Raw genomic sequence first — 12639 nt, forward strand, 5'->3', positions numbered from 1 at the left:
ACCAGAACTGCATACAGGATTCAAGAAGCGGCCATACCATGAACATATGAGCATATTATGATAAACATATTATGATTCTTCACCACAATTTAGAAGAAATGGTTACTTACTTTAACTGTGCTTCTTTAAGATATGATGCAGATTTGTATTTCACTTAGATGTGCGAACACCAGAGCACCAGGGGCAGTGAATTTTGTCTTGCAGTACCTGTAGGAGGTGGTGGTGACTTGTGCTCAAAGCCCCTTCCTTGGCTATATGAGGCAGCGCTGTCTCGACTCTCCTCAGTTCCTTTCTGATGCAAAGGGGGTGGAGGGTGGCTCATGGAATATATGCCTGCATCATATCTCGGAGAAGCACAGATACAGTAAGTAACTGTTTCTTTTTTTTCTTCAAGTAGATGCAGCCATGTATTCCACTTTGGTGACTCACAAGTAGTATTCATAGAAGATGGGGCTTGTAGTCTATCTGAACAAAGATTCCAGGTCTGCCCTCCAAAAGTTTGCATCAGCTCTGGATGATGCCATAATAGTTCCTAAATGTATGCATCGACAACTACAGAGCAGCCCTGCAAATGTCCAATATTGGGATGTCACCAAGGAATGCTATTGATTTAGCTTGCATTCTCACATAATGAGTTTGCACCTGCTAAGAAGGCTTAGTCAAAGCTATTTCATATGCACTATTGATAAAGGATGTTACAATCCACGTGACACTAATAGGTGAGGTGAAGCACAAAACGGTTTAGTTCTGTCCAGACAGAAGGCTAGACATCACCTCACATCTAATGTATGGAGACGCTGCTACTCCAGAAGTGAACGCAGCTTAGAAAAGAACACAAACGACAATTCTGGTACCCATGGCTCACCATGGACTGCCCCCGATGTGGACCAGGTGATGGAGAGTGAAAGAAGGAAGAGCCCAACCTCGACACCAAGAAGTGTTGGGTTTCGAGGGACAAAAGTGGAGGCAGTCTTGAGGGTGTGAGTAATCAATCCAACTCATGTCACCCAGAAAGAGGCAGGGACTGGCACAGATGGTTGAAATAGTACTTCTGGCAGCAAATATGTCTCTGTTGTTCCCAGTACCAAGAGCAACATCGACCCTGAAGTCAGCAGCAATACCTAAGTAGCTGATAGTGTTGAAGTAATGGGTGGTGAGTGTAGCCATAGTAACATCAGCGGCGCAGGATGCAAGAGTATCAAGGAGTTTCCCAGACCCACTTCCATGGACTGAGGAAGGGAAACATCAAGGTGTGGTGCCGACAGACCCAAAGGTTCAGCAGCTCACCCAGCCAGCAAGGTTATAAACAACGTAGCCCCAGCAAAGTCCTGGACCAAGGGAGAAATTGGGATAGAAAGGTGGAAGAAGTCCATTGCTGCCTGATATGCTGCTGGTGTGGAAACAGCCAGTGCCAGCATCACCCTCATTGGTACCGGACTCAGTGGACACGAGTTGATGGTACAGGGACTTTGACCTCCCTGAGTGGTAGTGGGGAGCAGTTAGAGGGACCTGCCTCCATCCTGCACATCAGAATTAACACCGTGCCAGTTCTAGAGGCAGCAGAAGAGTCTCCACGAGACCTGGAGTGATCAGGATTGGTCTTATGAGACCCTTTCCTCAGTGCAAACGATGGGGAGTGGCTCCTTCCATTTCTTCAGCCAGAGTCTGGTTCCACAGCACAAAATGGCAGCACTCTCAGAACCCGATGGTAGCCTCCGATCAGATGCAAGCCTTGGTGCCAAGGCAAGCCACAGGGCCTATTTGAGCAGGTACAGCTTTAGGCGAAGGTCCCTAGCCATCTTAGTCCATTTTGTAAACAATTTACAAATTGAATCCTAGTGAGGGCATCACTAGGGAAATAGTTAACTAAATCTAACACGAAGGGGACTAACTAACTATATACAACTAGAAAAAGTCACTAAGAGTTGGAGAGAGATTGTGAGCTTAAGAACCACACCAAGTTACAACTCCAGCCACAGGCAGTAAGAAGGAACTGATAGGTTTCATGGTGGTGCTGCTTCAGGTAGCCAGGGGAGAGACAATGAGCATGAAACATGAGTGCTGCTTTGTACAGTACTGCTAGGCAAAATTCTCCAGCTCTAGGGTGCTGGGTGTGCACACATCTAAATGTGGAATATGTGGCTGAATCTACTCAAAAAAAGAAAAGAACCTGCCTTAGTTCCTATACTTATAAACTGAGCCAATTTGATATGAAATCACTGAGTCAAAAGAAACATGGAACTCAATGCCATTTTTACAGTTAATTTGCATGGTTGAACTAAAAGCAAACACTTGTTTCCATTTACTTAAAGGTGTCCCTCATTATGAAGGACATAAAATTGAGACTCCCTGATTTAGCAAGTATGCCACTATAGAGTGAAGTGGAAGTTGAATGTAAAGCACAAATAGAAGGAACTATACTAACAAAGCCAATTATACATGCTAACAATGCACAAAAAGAAAAGGGAAATGTCAGATGCTGAATTTAAAGTTACAGTTTGCTAGCAATAAATCTAATAAAGCATAATGGGAACATTAAATACTGTAGCTGACCTTTTCAGAAGGATGAACTTAAAACTATTTCCCCTTTTAGGAATAACATTAATTTTTTCAGGTTAAAGAATGCACACTTTTTCCTCTACTTTCTTCAAATACAGTATATTATAATATAACTTTATGTCTGATATACTCCCATATTTTTCCTGCAGAATCTCAAGGCAGTAATGAAATGCAATATTTTCTCTAAACCATTTTTGTGGTATTTCTCTTGAAGAGTCTAATATTGTAGAAAAAAACAGGAGTGTAAGGTACATAATTATCTTCTGCACCAGCAGTTCCCTTTGAAATGAGTTTTCAAATCAAGTTTCCTCACCCTATTATCTGGGCTTTCAATGTTCATCCCTCCGCCCACTGCCCAAGAATGCAAACTGGGCAACAGCTTCTAAAGCATATGAAGTAGCAACAGCATGAAAATCAGGATGAGCAGTCTGAACTGTAAGGTAGATCTCCCATCAAAAGCTGCAAGGAAATGACAGGATGCACTAGAGGAGGCTGACTCTTGATAAATATGATAAGGTTTTAGTTGGCACTAAAGAGTGAAGGGTTTTTTTGGACAATCTTTTTGCTGATATTTGAATAAAGAGTTGGTTTGCATAACACATACTACTAGACAAACGTACTCTAAATGCTTTTATAATGTCCTTTTGCCTCCAATACCTAAATTTAGATGTACAGAAGATCAACTGGTTTAGAGACAAATATGCACATCTACTAGCAAGTAAATAAATGTAAATAAAGCACTTACTTGTCAAAGAAACAAAGAACATTTACAGTGACAATTGAAAGTTTACATCTAATACTGTACTGTGTAAGCCTTTTCTTATTTTGCGTTCTGCATTTTCCACCTAGTTTAATGAGGACCTGTATGTTTTATACCTGTTACTGTACAGGATAACATACAAGACTAAAACAAGTAAGGCCATATTCCCAAAATGCATTTACACAATAATTTTTGGAGTAAATGACAGTATAAATGTATTCTAAAAAGAATGCTTCACATTATATGAAGAATCAAATCTTCTAAGCTGGCAACAAAGGATTTTAAGGGGATCCATATTTAACTGAAAAATTCAACATGTGTAAACTAAAATGAATGTTTAAGAACCAGTTATCTTGAAAATGAAATGATGAATGAAAAATCAAAATGATTACCTGAATTCTAATAAGTTTTTTTTAAACTAACCTTTCTAGGACAATCATAGCAATATTCCATAATATTTTTTTACATAATCTAATTCTGGGAAATGATTGATGTGTTGATGAGTGATGATTTTTGAACAGAACAGATTAATCGATTTTTTTAGATAAACTTTAAACAAGTTTATTGTTATTAAAAGAAAGTCAGACAAAATATTTTGGAGATATCAAATAAACAGAATTCAAAATATTCAACAGCATTTTTAATATCAATAAGCACAGTACAGCTCAAAATATACACTGAACGCATGTATATTATAAAGGCATCTTAGCTAACAAATGATGATTTAAAATAAAAATATTAAAACTCTGATGAAAATGGAAAAAACAGATTAATTATAATTTATGGAAATTTACCTGCAAAAATATCATTAAATCAGAGTATAACATTAGCTCCTGACTGTCAACTTAGTACATAAATATATTTACTATATTCTTACATTCTCTGCTTAAATACTATCATATATTTTGTTTACCTATATTTTTGTACAACTTTTAAAAGACAAAAATTAAAATCGAAGTTACTTTCTATGGTAGTCATGGCAGCAACAACATTTAATAATATAAACTAAGAGTCCAATTAATGTGACAAAAACTCATGCATTTGTAATGGTGCATATTTTCCTAACTGTCATTATCATCATCACTACTATTGTGAGTCTTAGTCCATTCCCTGTAGGCCTGTCTTTTCTGCAAGCATGATAAGGGAAGAAAAAAAAGCAAAAAAGTGTTAGTTTAAGCTGGCAAGTTAGTTAGTTTTTAAAAAGCAGACAAATTCTGAAATGGCTTTTGAATTCAGGATACAACAGAACCCTTCCAATCCCCTGTTAATGGAGTCATACACCTGTCTATAATAATCAGCAAATGAATCACCAAAAATTTATTAAACCCTAAACCTGAAACTTGTTGGGCACAGGCAGAATACTGCTCTTGCACAAAGACCCAATGATTTCAGTAGGGTTCTGTGTAAGGATAGAGATCTGCCTCCATACATCTTATTGCAAGATCAGAGCTTTAATGTATAAATCCTGTTTCATGAAAGGAACATGCTTACGGTGACTATTGCACTTCTCTGAAGATTAAAGTCACTTGAATGTCAGTGGGCATCAGAATATTCTCCAAGGTATAGGATGATAATCTAAATACACTCCTCATTTTATCTTATTGTTTAATTAAAAAAACAGAACCATTAGAGAAAAAAAATCTTCTATTTCCTTATCTTTTTTCCATTTGAAAAATTGTGCTGGGATTGTACTCTTCTAGACAGCATAAAAAGTAGAATCAATCTTGAATCAATCTATCAGCCAGTGCCTTCAAGGTCCTCTCAAAACTATTAATTTGCTTACAAATGAATGTGTTATCTAATCCAAATACTTGCAAAATTAAGATGGAGCACAAACTATACAAAATAATTACATCATTTGTATTCAAGGAGCTGGACTTATTGTCTTGTTAACATTCTGCTTCACTAGCATGGCATGAAAGATTAAAGAGGAAATACATCAAGAACCCTACTGTCTTATCAGAAAGAGGAAGTATAGTGAGTAGGCCTTTTTGTGCTGTTTATCAGTAGCAGTTTTTAACTGTTTGCCAGTTAAGGCCATGCTGTTGGTTAGTATGTGTTTTGCAAGATAATAGCACAGGAAATATAAACTACATCATGAGAGAAAAAAAACAAGATTATAGCCATTAGTGTTATAGGATCTTCAAAGAAAGTTGAAGAGGAACTCGTTAGTAAGGTTTAGTATTAACTCAGTTTAGCAATTTTAATTTTAGAATAGTTTGATTCAGAAAAGCACCCCTTTAGCAGGAGGCAGTAGAGAAGATATAGCAGAATACACAAAAACAGACAGATCCTAATTTTATATAAATGACACACAGTGCAACATCTCAAATGACGCACAGTGCAGCATCTCAAAATATGTTCTAAATGAAACAAAAACCCTATCCAGGTAACAAATATTTTTGAAAATGTTTGGCTAGGTAACTTCCCATCCATCCTCTAGAAGGCCACCTACTCTTTCTCAAATTCATCTCTGGAGCTCAGGAATTCCAACACACTGCTAGGGTATTGAAGGGAAATCTCTAATATAAGGCTTTCATATATATTAGAACATCCTATCTGTCCTCTTCAATTTGCATTCAACTAGCAGCTATTGATTCTGTCATTTCCCAGGTGTGGATATTTTTAACATTCAGTTTCTATGATAATGAAAGACAATTAGATGATAGAAATTTTCCATCTTATTTATGGACATACCGTAAAATCAGTTCAAAGTACTTTAACTGTAATGTTAGAATTAGATTAACTTTTCATTAAAGGTGGTTAAGATAAAATAGGAAGCATCTCAATTATTGAAATATCACACTATTTAAAAATTTATGAAATCTAAATACACTCCTCATTTTATCTTACTGTTTAATTAAAAACAGAACCATTAGAGGGAAAAAAATATTCTATTTCCCTCATTTTTCCATTTGAAAAATTGTGATAGATTGTACACATCCAGACAGCATAAAAAGTAGAATTACACATCTTGAATCAATCAATTCACAGCAGTTCAGCTCATATCATAAAATGATACAAGTCTAGATTTTTGTATATGAACAATGCTACAGTTAAAAATTACTGAAATGCTTTTAACTGAAGCAGCGTGATATAAATATAGTTACTGACCGTGTATCTCAAATACAAATTTCTGCAAAAACATTACTTTCACATTTTAAAAACACACTGTGGTTGCAGAAGAGTTTAATCAATTAAAATTCAGGCAAAAATATCATTGTGCTTTAACTTTACCTAAATACACAATATAAAAAAAAGTTACTAAAAGAAAAACTATGTTTCCTGCAGCTGTTGTAACAAAACTAAAAAGCCTAAAACTCACACATTCAAGTTTCTCCTATTTAAGCCACTTTGAGAATGTGCACATAACTACGAACGATGTGATATAAATTATACTCTAAATTCTCTCTGAAAGATCATGTATTAGCTGTCTTTCTATAAAATCCTGCCAGACTGGCCATAAAACCCATGCAATGAAGATACAAATGAGACTACAGGTTACTAAATATCAAAAATATACTGGCTGAGGACACAAAATAAGAGTAAAAATTCTGGAAAAACTGAGTTAGGCTTTTTCCTCTCCCACATGCAAGTTTATACCAAATTATGTTTCAGTTCCTTCACCTGTAACATCTGACTTCCGGTCCCATCCCTTAACCTGTAAGGTCTAATAACTCCATCCTCACAGAAGAAACGAGGTGGGCGCAGACTTGTCACATCATCAGATGCATCTGTAGCTCTGAAAACAAAGCAGCAAATTCAAAATATGTTACATATTTAACACAGATGTTGGTATATTTTTAAAATACCATATTTTCAAAAAGCTCCTAAAGTTATCCTATGTAAATGTTTAAAATACTGGTAAAATGACGTATTTGCTTTCTCTATATGTAATTTACATGCAATTTTCAGTTTGACTGTTGAGGCACATGTAGCTATAGTAATTGGACAACTGTAATCTTCACTGACTAGTCAGGGTGACTTATTTATGCTATACATTCACATTACACATACTATGGCTTCAATGGCAAAGACTTATGCACATGCTTATTAAGTCAATGGGACTACAAAAATACTGCGTACAAATGTGCATGCATATTTACTTTACTGATTTATGGAACAAAAGGCTGAACAAGTATGTATTTATTTACAAGCAGGACTCTGTAGAAAATGATTATATGGTAAATGAATGTCTACAAAATTCCTCTCACTGAAATTTCCATGTAAAAGAACCCTGTGCTAATGTTCTTCCTTCAACTTTGCTCCATATTCTGTGTTTTCTCCACAAAGGAACTTTTAAAAAAGAGCAAGAGGCAGTGGGGAGGGTAGTAGTATGATGAAGAAACAATGGTCCAGATCCTGGAGAGCAGCAAGGCCAGTACAGTACATAAATATGGTCAACAGCATGAGCTGTATGTACAGTACATAAATATGGTCAACTTTATAAGCTTTCACTTATAATTGAGGAGGTCTAGAGAAGGAATGATGGATCAACCTTACTAGCTGGAATGATAGGTAATAACTTCTAACCTGTCTCCCCTTTAGGGCACTGCCTGGCATGCACAAATTTGTGCCCAAGCAATTTTTGAAAATTGAGTGCCATACATGCAAATATAAACAAGTGTATATTGTTTTATGAGATTGTTTTATGTTATATCAATTGTTTAGTCCTTTAGTCCCTTACTTTTGTGCACTGAAGTTTATGAACTAAATCTTGCATTAATATAATTTCTTTTTAAAAAAAGTATGATATAACCATTGTGACGGGGTAAGGCCAGATGGCTATAGAAAAGCAGTGGGAGATAGATATATTAGCATCAGGCTAAACAAATCCCTGGTACCAGGTTAAGTGAAATGGAAGCTGCTCTAGGTCAATTACAAACTTTCCAGAAGGCAGGGAGAATGCTATGTTGATTGGGACACCTGATGCCAATCAGGGGCTGACTGAAACTAGTCAAAAGCCCCCCAGTCAGTCAGGTGGGTGTGCATGTCAGGAGCTGTGGGAAGAAGTTGCGCGGTTGGAGAGGCTGAATAGTACACACCATATCAGGCACAAGGAAGGAGGCCCTGAGGTAAGGGTGAAGTGGAGCTTGAGGAAGTGAGGGCTGCTGTGGGGGAAGTAGCACAGGGAATTGTACATGTCATGTTTCTAAAAGGTCAGCTACCATAGCTGATAGTATTAGGATCCCTGGGCTGGAGCCCAGAGTAGAGGGTGGGCCCAGAATCCCCCCCCACCTTTGCCCCCTGTTTAATCACTGAGACTGGGAGGCAACAGAGACTGTGCAAGGAAGGGTAACTTCTCCTCACCTCCCTCGCTGGCTTATGATGAAAATGGCTCAGTAGACTGTGACCCTTGTCTCTAGAGAAAGGAGGGTTATGTGGAGGGTCACAATGAGCCTCTGAGGCTAGCGAAATCCGCCAGGAAACGCGGGACCCACAGAGGCAAGGACAAAGCTTTGTCACACCATATATTTTAAGTATATAATTTATACATATGGAATGTTTTAGACACTTTTAAAATTACTATTCAGAGTACTTTTGCATTCTTCCTGTTTAATACCAGATGTGTTTAGTTACCATAAATCTAAACAGCAGACATCTCTTAGGGAGCCTCTCTCCTTCTAAAATAGTTTTTTTTTTTTTTATGACTAACAGAAAATTTTAGGAAGCTGCAAGTTTCTCCATTGCACTGGATGAAAAACCAGTTTTTTTTTTAATATACAGTGATTACAATACAAGAAGTGGTGTACTTTATTCATAACAATTAATTTTAAAAGTAGGGATATGCAACCACAGATTAAACTGCTTTAGCTCAGTTACATTTGGGGACTAAGCTATTTAAAATATAAATATTTAACATTTAAATATAAAATAATTAACATTTAAAATTTTTTCTCCTACTTCTTTGTCCATTGCAGTACAAGGTAATTTAGATTCAGTTTTTATAAGGCTTGAGATTACTGAGTGTGAGTTTCACAATATTCAATCCACAGCTGTGTTCAGCAGAAGTGCTGGAACTCTCTCACTTTAAACAGGAAGGGAGAGGAACTTGACAATGCCAGTCCATCCTGGAATTCCCTTTCATGGCTTCTGTATACATCAATCTTCTGATCAACCTGCAAAGTTCATGTTTTCTTTGGGGGCATTTAGGGTCAGGCTGAGAGACTGGGGTTCATAGAAGGAATTTCGATTATGAGGCTTTAGGTAGAGTTATTTTAAGCTAACAACAGCTGAAGTAGGTAAGTAATTGTATTAAATTATAGTTGTGATTTGATACTCTGGTTTTAGTTATTCTAAAGTACCCTTAACAATTTGGAAAGATGTTTGTTATCAATATAAATAATAAACCGATTATGAACTATTTATCTGAAGCATTTGTGCCACTGGAGACAAATGATTAGTTGAAAGCGCCTGAAAAAGTACCAAGGCACAACTGCCAGAATATATTCATTTCTAGCATCAGTACCGGTCTTTCATGCTATTTGCTATTCTGTCTTTATTCTATTTTATACTGTACCTTTTAATACCCTGAAATGTGCTGCTTGCCATGTCTATGATTCCTCCAGTGGGCCTTGCTACTGCTCCCACTAAACCTTTCCCAACACCTTTGAAGAAACCAGCTGCTCCTTCTTTCTGGGCTCCTAGAAATAATTAAAAGAAAAACATCTTTATGTAGTAATATTTATAAACCTTCTTTCCTAAATACTTGAAAACTCTGAACAATCACTATCACATTTTCTACTTTCATTGAGTTATAAAAAGCACAATTTAATTTACCCTATAATTACACAACGTTGTCATTACCTAGGATGGTCCATCCAAAAATTAGTCAATCAAGTTTGAAGTATAAAACAGTAAGATGCACTGTATACCAGATATGAGTTTTTCAACCTCTCTCAACAAATATTAGAATCAAGAACATATGCACTGCTAACGCACTGCAAGAACTATACTTACCTCTTATTGGTTTTGTTACTATTCCTGTTATGCCACTAACAAAACCCTACAGGGAGAAAGAGACAATTCTCACTCACATGTTTTCAGAATGTAATTTTTATTACTTTAAAAAATTCTAATTGTGATTTAATGTGATTCAAAACATGGGTTCTGCTGGAGGTAGTACGACTAAGGCCCATGGAAAACTGACGCTCTTTACTGCTTCTATATCTCCTTTATAAGTTCAATATATTTTCGGTTTATAATTACAACCCTACTTTGGCAATAAGTTTGCAACAGCATGATTAAAATATAGTCTATACAGATAAATTAGATAAAGTTGCTTATTTTTTCTAAAGTGATATTTCTTACAGACACTAAGCCTTTCCCTCCACGAGTGATGCCCTCTTTAAGGCCAGTTGGTTGTTTATTCATGGCTTCCCTTCTCTTCTGCTGGTAGTCTTCATCCATAGTTATTGCTGCTACTCCTTTAGCCATAGCACTAGTTATTCTTGATGCAGCACCAGCTAATCCTCCTATGGAAAAATTAAAGATTATGTAAAAGTGACACAAACTACTTAACATGATCACATTACACAAGATTACATGGTCACTATTAATCAAAAGATAAAAATATAAACATATTACAGCTTACCTACAGCTCCCCCTACTAGTGCTTTAACACCAAGTGCCATTCCCTCTACAAATTCTTCAGGACCCTGGATGGCTCCCTAAGGGGGGGGAAGGTTAATAGAAAAAGGAAATGATCTTATTTGAAAAAAAGTAATTTATCTGAATGTCATTTTTATATAAGTAGTATACTTTAACAAAATAACAAAATTCAGCCACTGGATTCTTCCAATTGTTATGGGCTTGATATCCTTTAGAATAAATTAGTGTAAAGAATAGTCTCCTGTCAGAAGTACTGTATGAAAAGGCTGTTCCCTTCTTGCATTTACACAAATTTTTGCTATAATTTTTCCTGATAATTAGTATTATACTAGGATTTGGTAGAACTGAATGCATCTCCTAGAAATGGCATTTAAAAGTTTAAACCCAATTTTAAAATGAAAGCTCCTTACAATATATCTACATTTCAAACATCTAAGTAGCTTACCAACTGTATTATCAAAAAGAAAAGGAGTACTTGTGGCACCTTAGAGACTAACTGTATTATGTTTCATAAGATGCTAAATGGCAGTTTTACCTGGTAAGGTTCATAGAAGAATGCTTCTACTCCTTCAGACAAGTCTCTTATGAATCCAAATGGATTGCCCATAACATCAAGGCCAAGAATAAGAACATACATTTGTTTAATGGCCTAAAATGAAAATAATTTTGAAGTAAAAACATTACAAAAATATATGGTTTGCATAGAAATTTTACTATAACAAGGAAGGTATATTTTTCATTCAATACTAGATGAGTGGTTTCTAGCTGGAATATAGTAATATACTCAGAATTACATATAGTGCTTCCAAACAAAAACTATGCTCACACGGAGTTAAAGGTTGAGAGTACATATCAGTGATTCAGGGTAAAAATATTTCAGGTATGTTAAAATTATCCCCCAAAACAAACAAACAGAACTCACATAATTCAGGGTTATTGTTAAATTTAAAAAGAAATCCCAATTGGAAATACACTTATGACAGCCAAACAACCTTAACTCTGCCTTGTAGTGACTCCATGAAGTAACCACACAATTATGACTAATGCATATTAGTGTTTGTCATCCCAGATTAGATGAAAAAGACAGAGAATCATAGATTATTAGGGTTGGAAGAGACCTCAGGAGGTCATCTTGTCCAATCCCCTGCTCAAAGCAGGACCAACAACAACTAAATCATCCCAGCCAAGGCTTTATCAAGCCGGGCCTTAAAAACCTCTAAGGATGGAGATTGCACCACCTCCCTAGGTAACCCATTCCAGTGCTTCACCACCTAGTGAAAGAGTATTTCTAATATCCAACCTAGACCACCTCCACTACAACTTGAGACCATTGCTTCTTGTTCTGTCATCTCCCACCACTGAGAACAGCCTAGCTTCATTCTCTTTGGAACCCCCATTCAGGTAATTGAAGGCTGCTATCAAATCCCCCTTCACTTTTCCCTTCTGCAGACTAAATAACCCCAGTTCTCTCAGCCTCTCCTCATAAAAGTCACGTGCCCCAGCCACCTAATCATTTTCATTCCCTCTGCTGGACTCTCTCCAATTTGCATATTTCTTTTTCTCATTGTATCACTACAAGGCAGAGTTAAGATTGTTTGGGTGCCTTGGCAGGAAAGTTGAGTAAAGGTTGTTTCTCCCTTGGCAGGAACTATCATGTCCTTCATCAGGAATATCATGCTGTATCACTCTGACATGTAATTGGATAAAAT

General features: G+C 36.5%; 1 protein-coding gene across 1 annotated transcript in view; it reads right to left on the reverse strand.

Moving 5' to 3' along the window:
• The window catches only part of VPS13A (vacuolar protein sorting 13 homolog A), a 259167-nt gene that overhangs the window by 19790 nt on the left and 226738 nt on the right, over window positions 1–12639 (reverse strand). The window contains 6 exon segments of the mRNA XM_038402638.2: window positions 6947–7061; window positions 9840–9963; window positions 10280–10325; window positions 10631–10794; window positions 10914–10989; window positions 11466–11579. Coding sequence (XP_038258566.1) covers window positions 6947–7061; window positions 9840–9963; window positions 10280–10325; window positions 10631–10794; window positions 10914–10989; window positions 11466–11579 — 639 coding nt within the window.

The sequence above is a fragment of the Dermochelys coriacea genome, chromosome 5, assembly GCF_009764565.3.
Source record: "Dermochelys coriacea isolate rDerCor1 chromosome 5, rDerCor1.pri.v4, whole genome shotgun sequence".
Taxonomy (NCBI): domain Eukaryota; kingdom Metazoa; phylum Chordata; order Testudines; family Dermochelyidae; genus Dermochelys; species Dermochelys coriacea.